The 18,542-nt window shown below is 43.4% G+C and overlaps 1 protein-coding gene across 1 annotated transcript in view; it reads right to left on the bottom strand.

Moving 5' to 3' along the window:
* The window catches only part of fscn1a (fascin actin-bundling protein 1a), a 17,176-nt gene extending 5,736 nt beyond the window's left edge, over positions 1-11,440 (bottom strand). The window contains exon 1 of the mRNA XM_032537780.1: positions 10,369-11,440. Coding sequence (XP_032393671.1) covers positions 10,369-11,209 — 841 coding nt within the window. The 5' untranslated portion in view covers positions 11,210-11,440. The remainder of the gene's footprint in view (positions 1-10,368) is intronic.
* Between the last annotated feature and the right edge of the window lie 7,102 nt (positions 11,441-18,542).

Genomic DNA, 18,542 nt, shown 5'->3' with positions numbered 1-18,542 from the left:
AGTGTCCAACATTCTCCGATACCTGCTTTTTTGGTTTTGCATCATGGTAAAATGAAAACTTGAAGGTTTCGGACTGCTGGTCACACAAAAACAAGGTGTCTGAAGAAGAGCTTGAGCTCTAGGACATTTCAACGGTTTTCTGACATTTTAAAGACAGGTGATGAAAACAAAGAGAAATACCTAACGCAATCAAAACAAATGAGTCGCTATAAACGTTAGTTGCAGCTCGAGCTACAGATAGTTTAGTCAAAAAGGCTAGCATGCATGTCCTGTGTGTGTGTGTGTGTGTGTGTGTTTGTCTCATACACCCAAATGTGTGTACAGAGAACTAGACCCCATTAAAATCCCATCCACCAGTGTAGCACTTAAGAGCAACAAAGAGGTATAAACAAACATGAGTCATCTACATGATGAAGACATACACAGCCCGCCCGCAAGCATGCTATTGTATATGATGAGGTCATGTGTGGATGGACCTACGGCTCGAGAGAGATGGACTGTCTGTTGGACCGCTGTTTAAATGTGTGCAGAGAGAAAGAAAGAAGTGTTTGAGAAAACAAACCAGCACACTCATGTGTTCCCCATCCATCTCCTTTTCCATGCGTGACTCCCTCCCCCACTTCAGCTCATATTGCCTCATGTCTTCTTGTTCTCTTACTGCCTCTCAACTGGCTGCAGTGGGCATGTTGAAAACATCTTGAAATCTGCCCTAAAATGCAGTTGATAAATATCACGTGTGTCACATTTGGAGGTAGGTTTTCTGGTTATGATAAGTGAGTTTTTTTGGCTAAAAACAGGTTTGCCTAGTTTTTGGAGCTAGCTGGACTTTTTCCCTTTCGTTTTCTCACTCTAGATTTATATTCCATTTGATTTTTACAGATGTATTATTTAAAACATTAGGCTTTACTGTGTGTAATGGGTCAAAATTGCATTCTTTGCCATTTATGCAGAGGACAACAATCCTGTCCGATGTTAAGTCATAATTACATCGTGTTTGTAGTGCCATGCAACAATGGATGTTTATGAATCCAAGTTATTAAACATTATCTCTACCAGCAGTAGAGATGTACATGGTTTGACTGACTGTAGCCAAACATTTACAGTATGTAAGTAACCAAGATCCAAGTTGCAGAAAAGTATTACGTAAGGGGTTTGTCACAAAAGAATGTGTCCGGAAGAAAGAAAGAAATGCACATCACTTCTCTCCTGTTGAGCACCCACTAACGTCAACTCAGGAACTCTGGCCTCTGTGGACACATGGAGTTTCTGCAGGAATATGTGGGGACGCACACGAATGAACGCAGCGCATGCACACGCAAGCCATTGGGAAGGAAAATACATGGGACCATAATGGGAGCCACATGGTGTGAAACAAGATGAAAGTTTAGCTGCAACAGACAGGAGGGTTTAGAGAAACACATTAGAGGAGGAGTAGGAGGAGGAACATTGAAGAGAAAAGAGGGTCGGCCTGCAGGATCTTCAGCCCCATCACTCAACTCTTTAATGTTCGCCGCTTCCTGCTCGGCCAACACATTCCCTTAGAACAGGAACGGAGAGCCCATTGATAACTGTGGCAGGAGAGGACGTCTGCTGGATGCTTCTACCCACAATAAGTCATGGGGGGGGGATAAATCTGTGATGTTCAAGTCATTCACAACCTGAGGGCACAGACTGGACTCATAAAACACGAGAATAAATAAACAGTTCAAAGTTAATACCTGAATTGAAAAAAGTGAACTTTGAAGAAAGCAAATGTAAATGCATTCCCCATTAGAGCACCAAGCATGCAGAGAGCAAACACTAAACCTCTTTTAATAATTCAAAATGTAAGTGCAGTGGTTCATAAATGTTCAAATGCTTGTTAATTAGTGAGCTTTAGAAGTACTGGTAGGCAGATTGTGTAACATCTGGACTGACCCAGGCTAGATGTTTCCTCCCCGGTTTTGAGGCTTTATGCTCAACTAAGCCAACCAGTTCCTAAGTGTAGCTTCATATTTATCATACAGACATGAGTGGTTTCAACCTTTTGGTCTAACTTTTGGCAAGAAAGCAGTCTTATTAGAAAATGTAATTTATACCTTAAAATCATTTCATTTGTACAGGATTCAATGAAAGATCCATTTGTCCCATGGTCTAAATACTTTTAACTCTCAAGAATAACGTTAACTTACAAAAAGGCGTCATTTTCTTTTCTTTTTTTAATGTTTCTACATTCAGAACGTTTTTGGAAGTCAGCTTCCTCGTCATTGTCGCATCAAACATCTCAATAATACTGAACACGTAATAAAAAGGAGAAGACTGGAGTTTTAAATACTAGTTCAACTCAGGCATTGTCCTGAAACTTAGGTTTTCACATGTGAGACGGAAGGAAAACCAAATTTTACTATATGAAAATACACCAGGAAGCTAAAGACACTGTACATGCTGTACTGTAAATTGAATAACACCAAGCTGGTTTGAATAAGTAATTTTCCAAAAATAATTTTATTTGAATGTATGTGGGCGAATCTTTCTAGAGCTGTCAACAAGGTTGTTTGTTTTTTTACTCGTCAATACTGGCCAACCTTTATATATTTTGAACAATGACATTTGATTTGTCTGGATGTGAATAGGAGGTGGTGTTTCTCCTTTTTACCACACACACACACACACACACACACACACCACACACACCCACACACACACACACACACACACACACACACACACACACACCACACACACACACACACACACACACACACCACACACACACACCACACACACCACACACACACCACACACACACACACACCCACAACACACACACACACACAACACACACACACACACCACACACACAACCCCACACACACACACCACACCACACACCACACAACACACACACACACACACACACCACACACACACACACAACCACACACACCACACACACACACACACACGAACCACAAGACAAACAGTCACCTGAGCCTGAAGAGCCCCAGCGTGACCCGAAAGAGGAAAGGAGTTTAAATGCCCAGTATGTCAATCTGGATCACTCTGAGAGCTCCAGGTTAATGGAGGAGCATGAAAACAAACACACCATCCGCAACCACGCCAACAGGACCACACAGTCCAAAATCCACCCACAGACAGAGCAACACACACACACCACACACCACACACACACACACACACACAACACAACCACACCCACACACACACAACACCACACACACACACACACACACACCCACAACACACAACCCACACACCACAACACACACACACACCACACCACACACCAACACCACAACGAAAAACACACCCATCTTCGGTCCACCCACCCACCACATTCAGCCTGATGGCGGCAGGCACAGATGTTGGCCTTGGTTCTGTGAGCCCACCGGAGGCCTGCTGTAATGCATTGCGATTGTATCAAGTGCAGTTGTGGTCCTATTGTTAAGCAGGCCTGCCCAAGGAGACGACCAGCTGGGGCACAAACGGGGATGCAGATCATCAGCCTTTGTTCTGATACACACATGCACGCACACGATGGGCCAGCCAGCCTACACACTGAATACTGTAACCGCCTCAGCTCATACAGCATGGATAAACTGAACCCACACCACTCCAATACTCGGACTCCCTCTAACCAATGAAAATAAAACAAGGTCAGACATGCGAGATACAGTATTGTGCCTGGGGATGTGCCAAATCTTCTGGTGAATTGATTCCAACCCCATTCTGTGTTCAATGTGTTGTACAAAAAAAAAAAAAATCAACTGCAGAACAGTTGGACTGTAAGTTAGAGGGTATTAATGTGGAGACACACCCCGAGCCGAGCAGAATGACACACTGGAGACCAGCTGAAGTCTAACTTATAATAAAGTAGACGACATTAAGGAGGAGAGGCTTACTGCTCGGCAGTCGGCGTGAGGCAGCAACCCTGTCCACACACCCACCCACACCCACACCCACACCCACACCCACACACACAGTAAACAAAAACAAACTGAGGGTCTATAGGCACATTAAGCATCATTATGTCACGGCTAGACTAGCAGACATTACCATGGAGACATGAACTGATTGCATCTCTTCCCTTTTCCTATTGGAGGACTGTGTGTGTGTGTGTGTGTGTGTGTGTGTGTGTGTGTGTGTGTGTGTGTGTGTGTGTGTGTGTGTGTGTGTGTGTGTGTGTGTGTGTGTGTGTGTGTGTGTGTGTGTGTGTTAATGAGTGGCAAAGGGAGCAGATCTTCCCCTTTACCCTGCAGGGATTAACTCACACCAGCCAAGGTCGGAGTTGTGTGTCTCATTTCCTGCCGGCGGGAGGGTGAAGGATACAGACAGGGTGTCAGGGCTGAATCATGGCCAGACACAACATGAAGCCTCGGTTTTATGTGTCCTTTCTCCACACACACAGTACATGATTTAAAGCCTGATTAGAACTCTGATTGGATGCTTCCAACACTTTTAAAAAGCTTGCACTGGAGTCCGTAAACAGTAATCTAAATAAAGAGTGGTTGTTTAAACGCTTACCTGCAATAATAAAGAGTTCCACAGTTTGGGAAATAAGAGCATTCCTATTTCTGCTGAGAGTTCAATGAGACAATTGATACCGCTTTCATCTCTGCATCCAGATGCAGAGATGACCAGTCAGCACTCAGTGGTCGCACCAGTAGCCAACAGGATACAACGGCCTCTCATCCATTTAGCGCTCCGTTTCCACTCACACCACAGTTTAGGGACCGAACAGGCCACTGGGCTACGAGGCTAACTGACTGATAATTGTGTCTCAGTCAATTTGAGTGTCGTTAAAAAGTTGCTCAGGGAATTTGTGACCATCTATGATGGAGGATGAAGAGAGTGGCCCTTATGGTCAGGAAACGAGTAACAGCGCAGCGTCAGGTTAATGGCATTTATGAGGCCAGCCGAAGCAGGAGGACTGTAACATGAATGGAATTTGTTCCAGACTGAATGTCAGACTCGGTTCTGGTGGTTCCCTACATAACAAGACTGCATGCTCCAATAAGCCTAAATTTAAGGGTTTTGGTTGATATAAAAAATAAAATAAAATAAAGAATCCCACTTAATATCCCAACACTGGCACAAGTGAAGCAATGTAAACATGCTGGCTAATTATAAGCCTCATTTCCAGTTTTTGTTGTAGTTTTAGCATGCATCCCATTATCATTTTTGTCTAATTACTATAGTAAAAAGGTGTGAGGATGCACATAAGAACAAACAATCACAAAAGCTTTTAAACTTTCAAATAACTGGTTTAAAACTAGAGATGTTCCGATTCCAGTATCGGAAAGGCCTCCGATACTGCCCAAAATGCTGGCATCGGTATCGGCGAGTACAGGCACCGATCCGATACCACATAAACTATTAAAAATAGGAATCTATTTACTGGTTAGCTCCGTTAGCTCGGACAGTTCTTCTTCGCCGCTCATAAAATACTTGCGCTTCTGTTTTGGAGGGGCGAAGAAGAATTGATCACCTAACGCCTCCTTAAAACAAGCTAGCATTAGCGCATCATGTCGGCAGTCCTTTACAGTGGCTGTTCCCACCGGTAAGACGGCAACATAAGCAAATTCGAGGGATGGCACGAGTGTTACAATTTTCATCAGCAGCCACTTAATTAAACATTTAAAGACGCGTCACGCTAAAGAGCACAACGAATTTACAAAAGCTACGGGGGGAGAAAGGACAAACTGCAGTAGAAAACTCTGGAAACTGCCCTCCAGCGACGAGATAAATCCCCCAAAGACAGCCAAAAAGCAACAACGATAACCAACAAAGCTTTGGAGTTTATTGTACTGGATTACCAACCCCTGTCTGTTGTCGATAATGTGGGATTTCGCCGCTCAATGGAGCATTTGAAGCCGAGGTAGGCTACTGTTTGCCAGGTCGTAAATATATCTCCGAAACTGCGCTACCCAAATTACACGAGACAGTTAGGGAACACGTTTGGTGTGTGCTGAAAGACGTGCCTGCAGTCAGCTTTACCACGGACATTTGGCCCTCCGACGCGTGCCCCGTGTCTTTGCTGAGTTGAACGTCCCACTGGGTGGACAGAGAGGCAACATTCACCCCTCGAAGAGCGGTGCTGCACCCCACCGAGTTCCGAGGGTCACATACTGGCACATTCATTGCCGAAGCAATTGAGGAATGCTAGTAAAGTGGAAAAACCCCAAGTCCAACGTTCATGTTTTGCGCGACAACGATAGCAACATGAAGAAAACCATGGACGAGATGGATGGACCAAGTTTGGGATGCTTCGCACGACACTGCCCAATCTGGGGGTGCAGAGGCCCACTCTCCAGCTGGGCATGAAGGCACACTCTCCAGCTGGGGGTGCATGAGGGCACACTCTCCAGCATGAGGGTGCTGAAGCACACTCTCCAGCTGGGGGTCTGAAGGGCTGCTGTCCAGGGAAGTGTGAGTGCACTACATTTTATACTGTTCCATTTAAATAAGGCTTCCTTTTGCTGTATTAATTCATGTTTACAAAGTGTTAACCTGAGCCAGGCTTACCACATGATAATAATCACAGTCATGCATGTGCAAATGATTTTTTTTTTTTTTTTTTTTTTGTTAAACGTAAAGAAAGCACGTTTTTAAAAGATCGGAATCAGGAGGTAAAAACTGGTATCGGAACTCTCTTTTTAAACGGCTAAATTTTGACCCAAATATCTCCAACGAATTGGATTACTTTTAGTAAGTTTGTGTCTAAACCTAAATGGTAACAAATACATTTGCTCCTGCCAAGTGTGTTGGTACATTTCAGACTGATGTAATGAAGGATGTCTAAACGGGATTTGAGCTCGAACTTGGTCAATAAAAATGAAGTGCGAGTCTAAAAAAAAAAAAGAAAACCGATTTGGACAAAGCAGCTTTTGGACTGACCCACTTGAGCTCGACGTCAAAAACCTAATGAAAGCCAGCCAACTTGAGACTGCCATGATGGCTGAGGTCTTGCAGCAAAACGCTGCTGCAGAGAGGAGCTATGAGAAGCTGTTGGTTTGAAAAAACATCTGGAGCCAGTTTCATTCCACTCAACAATTTAATCCGCGTCACAGTGATATTTGAGCTGCAGGTTGGCAGACAGAACATGGCTTCATTTGTGACATTTGTCAAGTGCCCTTCAGCAAGGCATATCAACCACTGACCTCTTATTACGGATGAATTGATACAACTTAAAATCCTGAAACCGCCAGTCAACAGCATTTCAATACTGACATTAATTAAGGAAAGGTACACTGTAAGGCATTAGTCAGACTATGGAGCAATGGTTTTAGAACTGAATGATTAGTCTATTTGGTCGCTCGACAAAAGTAAAAATAAAATGTCAACACGTCATTGGTTTCAGCTTCTGAAATGGGAATACGTGTTCATGTCAAAGTAGGGCTGGGCAATTTGGAGAAAATCAAATATCGCGATATTTTTGACCAAATACCTCAAGATCTATAACGCAACGATATTGTAGTGTTGACTATTGGTCCTTTTCACAAAATATTTACACAAAGATTTTTGATAAACAATCATCAGTAATGTGGATATAATGACTAAGTGGGTAAAGGCAAATAATAGAACAGCTAGGACCGTCTGGTAAGTTCAGAAAACGACATCACTTTACTGTAATGCAGCCTTTAAAACCAGGACAAGACAACACTTATGTCACATTACGATGTCCAAAATCTAAGACAATATCTAGTCTCATATCACGCTATCGATATAATATCGATATATTGCCCAGCTCTATGTCAAAGTCAACAATATCTTCATTTAAGACATTTTTGAAGAAACAAGCTCTTTAAATATAAATTAGGTTTTGGGAAATAGTGATTGACATTTTTCACAATTATATAGACCAAACGATATTGGCTGATCAAAATATAAAACAGCAGATGATTATGTAATGAAATTATCAGTTGAAGCAAATGTTTTCACAAGTGGGTCCCTGTTCTGTCTGTAATGTGCATGCACACGAGGATGCACATGCAACAACTTTCTGCCACCGGTTTCATGCTGATCCCCGGAGCAAAAATTGTCGGTATCGTGGAAAGAAATGTGTGCCAACAAAGAAGACTGCAAGCAGGCCAACAATGCCGGGTTTATAAAAACACATTTACAAAGAGAAATGCAGCGAGGGAAATGCACTCCATGTTTGCTAGATCGCAAAGATACTGTGTACACAGTGCGTTTCGGTGAGAAACACTGAGTGTTACTATGACTATTGTTTGTTTACAAGAAAGCTCCACCGAGCACGATTAATGGGGCTCGGTCATCATAATGGCCGATACTGTGAGATACCCGTCTGGCCAGTTGGATTGGTCCATTTCTACCTCAGTGGAGGAAACGCATGGAGAATTTCCCTATGACCATCAATAATAAACCTAGAGCTGCAACCGATATGAAAGTTTAACGTTGGCAAAACCAAACCAGAGTCCAGTCAAATGTGTTTGCTTTGACGTGTGTCCTAAATAAATGTACGAGTCTTGATTATTCTAGTATTATGTAGTGTGAGTATCACACGCTTGTGTGAGCAGGATGTTGCTGTGGCATTTCACTAAACTGCACCCTCCATAATGAGAGACAATCGGATTTGGCAAAATGTCCCTCAGACAGCAATCACATTTTTCACTTGGGGATTAAATGCAATTCATGCTCCCATTCCAGAGGACTCATCGTCCTCTAATTCCAAAAGATCCGTTTAAAAATCAGCAGCATTTACAGCCTCATGTTTCCATGGCGTTAGCCTTTTGTATTCAACCTCCACCTTCAAAACCAGCCTCCATTTTGTGTCCGAGGCCCCTCCCCATTTGTGAAGAAATTAAACAAAAAAGGAGAAACAGCTGATGACGAGAAAAATGGATAAACATCCCCTCAACATCTGACCATGTCATGCCAGGAGGCAGGAGAAACAGGCTCAGGGTGTGACAGAGAGCCAGGAGCGGGAAATAAAAAGGATAGACAGATCATACTTTCTGAAAAGCAAACCACTAAACCGTGCGGTATTCCCACCAGCGTGTTGTTCTGACCAGACACTGAATATAGCTTTAGAGAGCTTTAAGTAGTTTATTCCTATCATTCATTACAGTCAGTGGCACAGTCGCTCTGCTGACTCATCCGTTGATTTTTTTTTTTTTGGTGCCGACTCAAAAAGAAGATTGTTTTAAGAGCAGATTCAATCTCTAACTGGGCCAGTACATTTAAGTTAGTTACCCATCGGCATGAGGGATGCCACTGATAATGAACAGCAGCAGCCAGCCAGCCAGCCAGGCCTGAAGGCTGGTGGAGCAGGGAGGAGTGGGGGAGGAGGAGAAGTGAAGACATGAAGGAATAAAAGGAGGCAACAAGAGAGAAAGAAGAAGAAGAGGTGAAAGGAGGTGATGGTGAGGAAGAGATGGAAAAAGTTAGAAATGTTGAGGAAGGGAAGGAAGGAAGGGGGACAAGCTTGTATCTCTGCCCACTTTTCCAGCTGAACCCCCCCCCCCCACACACGGACAAACTTGGCTCTCACACACCAACATTGATCTAATGTGAAAAAAAAAAACATATTAACCAGTTCATATCTGAACTATACATGAATATGGGGCTCAGCTGCTTTTAAAAGCTGCAGGATAAAAAGATATACCCAAGAAGATTTTGGGTTGCCATGCCAGTCATGGCAGTGTGACTAAAACTAAAATCCTGTTCAATAGCTTGTTAAAGTTTTGCACTTCAAAGTAAACATACATGTGTATTCTTTTAAAAAGATGCCAAGTATCCGTTCTCATAAAATACCTGAAGTTAAGGAATTGACAGTCATTTTGGTAACATTTTGTTGGTTTTGAGACATGATACGTGCACCTTTCATCTCTAACTGTGGAGCAGTTCTGCCTCTTGCCAGTTTAACATGTTTTACATTTGAATGATGGCACACGTGCAAATGATGCTGTATGTGCTCACAGGGCCGAGGACTATGTACTTCTTTGTTAACACTCTTTTCATGCCTGGTGTCTGTAACATTCACTGAAAACACAAAAAAACACGGACAATAGCCTGTGTTCCTCTATCTGCTCGTGTTTCAATGTTTGTGTGGGTTTCCCTGAACTTTTTATTTTAATATTCCAGGGCTTTAGTGTTGAGAGGGCTAGCTAAAAGGCGTGCAAGGCCCCTGTAGAGGATGGGGACCCCGGCCAACACGCCATATTTTAGCATGTGTTGTGTGTGACTATGTAGGTCGTGCCATGTCCTATACCTACTGTTAATGATGTACATAAATGGTGTCACACACAAACACACACAAACAACCCACACAACACACACCACACCCACAAAACAACACACCACACACACACACACACACACACACACACACACACACACACACACCTTGCCGGGTGGAGACGTTCCTCTCATTGGCAGCGGTGAGCACGACCTGCGGGTGGCTCTGCTCCAGCACGAACAGCTCGTCCTTGCCCACGCGCGCGCTCTTCCCGGACTTCATGGTACCGGAGGGCCCAGAGGGCGCGAGGTATCTGCCGCTACAGTCCCTGAACGCCACCTTGCCGGAGCGGAACTCCAGCGTGTAGCCCGTGCTCTTGTCCGTGGTGGCGACCAGCTCGCCGTCGTTCCTCAGAAAGCGGTTGTCGGAGGTCTGCAGGTGGTAGCGCTGCTCGCGGAACACCAGCGTTATCATGGAGTCCACCCCCCACGGGACATCCCGGTCGATGGCGATCTCGTCCACTTTGCCGCTCAGGTGCGCGTAACGCTTGCGCGTCATGCTGAAGAGGTTCACCTGTGGGTGCATGGCGATGTGCACGCTCCATTTCTCCGCCACAGAGGCGGTCTGGGCGAAGCAGATGATCCGGTCCTCGGTGCCGCCAAGGTAGCGCCCGTGCGGCTCGGACTGCAGGGACCAGCGGCCGTCATCATGGGCGGTGATAACGAACCGGCACTCCGGGCCCGGGGTCTCGCTCTCTCCGGTAACGTTGCCGTCCTTATCGGCGGCGATGTAGCGGCCCAGATGTGACTTGAGGTGGAACACATCCCCGGTGGAGTCGTCGCCGCTCTGCTCCAGAGTCCAGATCTGCTTCTTCTTCATGCTCGAGGCGGAGGCGTTGATTTTGAAGCCGAAGGTTTCTGCCGTTAGGTATTTGTTCCCGCAGTTGATGAGACCGAACTGGATCTGCAGCATGTCGCTGGTTCCGTTAGTCGCGCCGTTAGTTGTCATTGTCGGTTCTGTGCGCTCGAGCCTCGGACCGGACCGGTTCTGTGTGAGAGGGATGGGGGGAGGCGGTTCTGCTAGTGAGCTCGCGGCTGAAAGGGTGGGATGCTGTGCTGCCTCGCGTGCTTCTCTTTGTTTGGGGAGTGTGTGTGTGGCTGAGAGGGAGTCTGTGAGCGCGCGCACGGTCCTCAGTGCTCTGCCTGTCTCAGCAGCGCGAGCACGCCACCACAGCTGCAGCCTATATAACCATCAGTGACGTTGCGCTGCTGGCCACGCCCCCTCAGATGGACCGAAATCTGGGAGATTTATGAACTATTTATTCATTTATCTTTTCTTCCGCTTTAACTCGAAATTTCACAACTCTTATCTCTACCCTCTTTGATCAAATGTAGCCTATAAGTCAAAGGAGTCTCTTAAGTCGTAATAGTGTGAGTGCTATGCAGAGAAATGTAGAAAGGACGCAATTTAAGCTCTAGAAGAAGTGTGCTAAAAAGGAAAAAGACCTCTTAATCAGAATCAGAATACTTTATTGATCCCCTCAGGGAAAGTGTTAAGTTGTAGTTGCTCATAGTCAAATTTAAGTCATAAATAAGAGAAAATAAAACTTGTCAATAAGTGTTTATGTAACAAAGCTAAAGTGCTAAAAAGTAAAGAAAGATTAGATTAAAATCATTCACATACTGTATAGGAAATCTATTTTTCACCATTTGATAACATCATATCTCTCTCTCTCTCTCACGGACACACTGATCAGATAGACTCAGCATTTGAATCATGAGGGCAGTGTGTGCGTGTGTGTGCGTGTGTGTGCGTGTCTGTTTGTGTCCACACACAAAGCTCTATTCATGGCTTGAGCATGCACATCAGAGGGCAGGAAAGGCCCGGCTTCATAAAGCATAAACAAAGAGGCCAAACAGATCACCCTGGTATCTTCTCACACACAAACACACACACACACACACACACACACACACAGTATACAAAGTGTGTGGGTCATATCAGCAGCAGCTGCACACTTAGTACATTTCTTTTGATCAAAACCAATCAAAACACACACACAGCAGCCAAAGAAGGAGTAATTAATGTCTCATTTCTCTCCCAGTGAAATGACACGAGTGTTGTTACTCTTTCCAACACGAATGCTGCTCATCTGTTTGTCCGAGTAAGCGATGAGAGGGAGAGTGATGGTTGAGTCCTCCACCTCCTCTACAACCCGCACATTAGTTATGCAACGTAAGAAGATCAGCAGATCTATAGATCTGAGCTCTGTTTGCACATGGCGGTGAGTTTAAGCCCAGACGTCAGTCACAGGACTCAAGTTCAGCAGATGTCCTCTAGCCAAACGTTGAATTCTCACCAGCTCTCTGGCTCATCCTGACCTTTGGCCTTTGGACATTTTCTGACAGGAATCAATACGTTTCATTTCATGATTACTCAGTGTTTGAATGGCATTCTCAATTTATGTCTGATCAGAGCCATTTTCTTCGTAACAACTTGTTTTATTGCTTCTCTGCTCTGTCTGGACAGCTGAGATTGACAGGGAAATGAAGCAGAAGTAATTGGATTTTTCACATAAATAAATAATATTCATATATAATGACTGTCACAACCAGTGTGCGTCAAAATACTTGAGTGTGTCTCATTCGCCTCCCCGCCTGCTGGTGGGTTTACAATCAGAAAGTAATCTGAGCCTGAAATACATAATCAATGGTAATCTCTTTCTCTCCTGCAGTCTGGCTAAATCCAATCTTCACTCAGAACATCTTCAACTAATCCCATTTCAGCTCCAGAATCACGCCATAATAAAATCCCCAGACTTGTTCCGATATATTTATTTTGCTTGTTTGTGTTGTGCAATATTTATTTTACAGTTACAAAACTGAATTTTAAAATGAGTGGGTGTCCGAGCTGGTCCCTACAGTGGAACTGCACATCTCTGTGGTCAAATTAAAAGTTCAAACTGAACATGTAATTCTATTTTTGAGCCTTATTTGAAGTGGGATTATTTTATTCTTTTTTTTTTAAATCAAACATTTGGTTGGATCACTGGGGAGAGCAGGTGCACATTTTTTTTTTTTTTAAAGATGTATTTTTCTGGGCTTTTCCGCCTTTACCTAACCAACTGAACCAACCTGGTCACACAGGTGCACATATAATGAGAGTTTTATGCCTCCGACCTGTCACAATTTCCTTCACGTCTTCCCCCTCGCTCCCCTTTCTCACCAAGCCGTCCAATCAAATAAAAGCTGGAAAAGCCAAAACAAATATACAACAAAAATAAAAATCTTTCAACCTCTTTCATTTCACACAAACAGCCTTTGTGTCCCTGCTTTTGCTTACTGAATTTCTAGAAGCAGATGTTTTTTTGCCCCACTGGCAGAGTGTGTAACGCTGCCTTCAAGTCCCATCAGAAATATCCAAACTCAGGGGGCATCTATAGGGTAAAATATTGTGTTAGTTGGTGGAGATATCAGTGCACACACTCAAGCACAGTGGGCACTAAAGAAGACCGAGTTTGTCATTGTGTTTCACGATTCTAAAACTTTCGAGCTGTTTTTAAAGCTATAGGCTACATCTAATGTGACGTTTTATATTTTTTTGTGAGAAATGTGATGTTCTCGTTTGGGAAATGGCCGCAATGATTTTGAAGGCATATCATAAAAAGAATATAGTCGACTAATGAGGACAGATAGAGATAAATAAAATGTTTAGAAAGAAAATAGTTCTTCAGCGGTTCTTAACGTCAAAAACAACAAATTGTCCACGTTTTTAAAAAGACTGAAACAACCAGATCATATTTGGACGGACTAACTGTTTCCCTCTGTTTTATGCTAAGCTATGCTAACTTCCAGTTTCACATTGAACTTCTATGAGAACGGTATCGATCTTATCCTCTCGGTCTGGGACAAAAACAGGAATCAGGCCTCTGCAGCAGACAGAATGACTGCAGAGCGTTCTGCTAAAATGGAAAGAGTTGACTTTTTGAAATTGATTGAGAGCATCTGGCCCAGCAGCGTCAGGAAGCTTTCTCTGCAAAGTGCAAACCCCTCACATCATCCTGGGCCAACTTCAGCACTAATCAACCGTGAGTATTCAGATAAATCCTTGATTCAGGTTTGTTGTGGGATGAGGAGTCACAGATGCTCCACTGGGAGTGAGGACATTGCCATGCTTATTAACAAAATCCCCATCACACATGGAACAACTTTGTTTCCCAAATCCGTTTTGGAATAAATATCTCAAAACAGGTGTTTATCATGTGAAAGTGTTTAAATATTTGGCGAACAGGAAGAGAAACCTATTAACGCACACAGACTTCACAGTCGTCATGTGGAAAACACATAGCAGCTGGATGCTGCATAATTGATTCTGCTTTTTCTCGACGTTTGGGCTCTAATGTTTCCCACAGTTTATTAAAACTTGTTGATTTTTCAGGTACACACTGATACCTGAAGCTGCTCAGTACAACCACAGTCCGACCTGCTGGGGTTAAGGGCCTTGCTCAGGGGCACCTTAGTGGTGGCAATGAGGGAGGGACAAACGCTGTTCTTTTCACTTTCCCCACCCAGATTCCACCCTGTCGGTCTGGAGATTAACCCTTGTGTTGTCTTCCCGTCAAAATTGAAAATCGAGACTTTTGTTAAGGCTTGTAATCAATGTTTTAAATTTTTTATTACATTTTTGTCCCTTTTTTCAACACTTGTAATGCTTTTTTTCAATGTTTGCCACTTTTTCAACACTATGTAACACTAACTCATTAACTTTAGTTTTACAGTTATTTTGGGAATTTATGATCAATAAACCTCATTTTTAAAATAAATTATACCTGATGTTTGAGTTAGAAAAGCAGAAATTATGAATTATTTAGACTAAAATGAAAGGAATGGATGTTGATGGATAATCACAGATTGGAATATGTCAACTTTTACTCAATACTATTTATTTCTATTGCTAATACTACTTTTCCAAATGCTATAAAATTGATTAAGACACCCCAAAATGAATGAAAGTAGAGATTTGTACTTGCCAAAGAGCGTTGTGTGGACTCAATCATGTAATTTTGGGTATTTGGGTAGTTAAAAAGAACAATGATATAGGAATGTGGGTCAGTTTGACCCGAGGACAACACGAGGGTTAAACCAATACCGCCCCCCCCCCGCCCCAAATGCATCCACCTTGACTATGATTGATGTCCTCGTCATCTTTCTTTGTTTTATTTCATTAAATAGGTCATTCGAGCCTGAGCTGAAATCATCAACAGTTTAAAGACATGTGAGCCAGAGATGTTCCGTACATGAAGGAACGACTCCTTCACACCCAATCCTCAAAGTGAACCCAATCGCCATTGACAATGACCGAATCAGAAGCTTTTAGCAGTGGAGCTCTTCACTGGTGTCAGTTTGGCCTTTATAGAGGTGGAAATTATGATTCTTTTATCCGGTATAAATCATTTTGTTAAGTCACTGTTCAACTGCCCTTCAGTACGTACCAAACCCAGCCGACGTCCAGGACTCTTTCTGACGGCCTTCAGTTCAGTCTGCTGCTAGCGGTTACTTTCAGTACAGTACTAAACTTTGTGTATACAGACACTTTACATAAGGTTAGTGGCTGAGCAGCCACATTATGATTGTTTTATGGCCTTTGCGGTCCTTTTGTTGACTTTCATAGAAGTACTGTACTGTGTGTGCATAGCTGTCACAAATGAGGAGCTCTACTGCTTTAAGCTACTGTTGCTACTGTTTCAGATCAGTGATTCAGTAAAGTTATTCTACTTTGAAGATTTGTTTGTACATGAACTGAACATCTCTAATATACAGAATGTTATCTGTATATCTGGTGTCTTTCCCACCAGATGGACGCCTCCATTGTAACAAATGTAAAATCATTTGTGTTTTAATGGAGTTGCTCAAAAAAAAAGAGAGAGATGCTCTGTCATGCTGCACACACACACACACACACACACACACACACACACACACACACACACACACAGATTTTGACGCTGATATAAAATGTGATTAGCATTAGAGAGGGAAGCTGTCTTTGTTCAGAAGCCCAGCTTTGAGGATGGTTGCTATGGAGACTAGCCTCAAATCTGTTTTCTGATGAAGGGCAGGCAGTCTGCTGCAGCGAGCACACACACACACACAAACACACACTCACATAAGCACACGCACAAGCACACACTGACACACTGACACACTTGCTGCACTCAGAACACCTGCAGACGGCGCAGCGCTGCAGCACTGCATCAGAAGACACAAAGCTGACCAATCGCCATCCTCGTCTAACACACACCTCTGAGCTGGACCCAATCAGAGCGCCTGTTCCAACCCACCAAAATGTCCACCAATCAGACAACATCAGCCCAGATGTGTCTGAGAATAGGAGCCAACCAACATCCAGATTGTGAAAAAATTAAGTCTGCGAGTCTGATTTGCTTACAGCCTCAGTTTCCTAATTGTTTGTGTTTGGCTACAGCTGTAATGAAATTGATGCAGCCTTTAGTCTTGACTCACACATATATTTGAAGTACAACAAAGATGCATTTGATAAACAGAAAGACAATGAAGTGGAAACATCAGTTAAGGAAGTGAAAGATATGAAAAACATAAGTGATGGAAGAGGGAATGATGTGAAGACGAGGAGGAGAGACGGGGCGTGCTGATGGGGGGTCTGTGTTTCTCCTCTCACCTACATTCATTCTGTCAGTCACAGAAAGTGTTGTATGATGATGGAGAGTGTGTGTCCACAGTGTCCTTGATCCACATGTCCCACATTGGGTCAAACTTAATCAAACTGTCATGTTCAAGTTGAGCCCAGAGGAGCTTTGGCAGGTTCAGGGTGGCGATACACAGCAGAAGGATTATGTCTCCTGCATTAACCTACATTTTACTGTGACAATTGACCAACTGAATGGAGACATTGGTTGGCAACCATTGGCTGACAGAGTCGGCGTCAGTGTGTGTGTGTGTTTCAGTCGAGATGGTGCTGTAACTAAGTGAAGACATCAGCCGTAATGTCACAATCTGTCCCAGTAAATCACGTGAAGCTGTTTCAGGCAGGCAACACAAATCTGTCATTGTTTCCATGAAAGCATGGAATTCCAATGATTTCTTACCCCAGCACTACTCAGTAATCTCTAATGTGATGTATTCTGGTTAGCAGACAACCTGACACTGTTTGTACTTATCCCTGATTACAGCTGCTCTTTCTATTGATTGTATTGATCATTTTCATTACTTGACTGTCACTCTCCCTCTCCTCTTTGTCTGGTTGTTCAGATCATGTTTCCTCAGAAACAAGAAGAGTTTTACAGCAGATCTGCTCTGTTCTTAAAAGCTGACCGCCTCTTTGGATCGGGTTTAAGTTGTGTGAATCTGGACACCTCTGATCTGTCATTTGAGATAAAACAGGTCTATTAAAATCCACTGTAGCATGTGAGAGTGATCTGTTAAATCCTTACTAGCACTCAGTACATGCATTAGTAATAAGCTTCTAACGCTTAAAGAAGACAAGGCAGAAGGACTTTTGGCACAAAGGCCAGAGGAGATGACCTAAAGTGCTCATTCTGTGCTCATTTTCAGGTTCATAATTGTATTTAGAGGTAATATTAGAATAGGTTTAAACGGTTTAATTTTCAAAAAACACCATATTTTTCTTGTACTGCACACAGCTCCTCTTTTCACCCTGTGTGTTGAGCTCTCTGTTTTAGCTACAGAGTGAGGCATCTCACTTCTATTCCATCTTTGTTGGAAGTCGCACACCAGCAGTACCTAGGTAAGGACTGCTAGCCAGTCAGAAGCAGAGTACAAGGGCGTCCCATGCTAGCAGCTAGGCGAGCGTTACAGCGTGTGTTACAAAATGACGCATGGTTGTCACAGAAGTAAAGGATGTACAATGTTTGTAGCAGTTTGTGAACAGTGTTTTCTGTTGAGAAACGGTAAGTCACTTTGGGGGGGGGGGGGCTTTGGGCTTTTTCTCTTTGTAAACACATAACGTGCCCAAAAGAGATATAGCGATATAACACAATAAAAGAAAGGGGAAAACCCAAAAAGCATAATATGAGCACTTTAAGATCAAAAAGTGTTGCTCTGATTGAAAACCACACAGTGAAAACTGTGTTTTTTTTCACCTCAGAAATATTTTCCAAGCTACAGCCATTCATAAGCCTCAGGCAGCTGCATGTTGTTTTTAGCCCTAATGAGAAAATATTAGCATGCTACCAAACTGAACTAAGATGGAGAACATAAACATTATCAATGTGAGCATGTATGTGCAGCCTCACAGAGCTGCTAGCCTTGTTAAATGACAGCACAGAACCTTTCAGCTAGCTTTT

Source organism: Etheostoma spectabile, chromosome 15, assembly GCF_008692095.1.
Source record: "Etheostoma spectabile isolate EspeVRDwgs_2016 chromosome 15, UIUC_Espe_1.0, whole genome shotgun sequence".
Lineage (NCBI taxonomy): Eukaryota > Metazoa > Chordata > Actinopteri > Perciformes > Percidae > Etheostoma > Etheostoma spectabile.
This window is presented reverse-complemented; position numbering and strand designations above follow the sequence as displayed.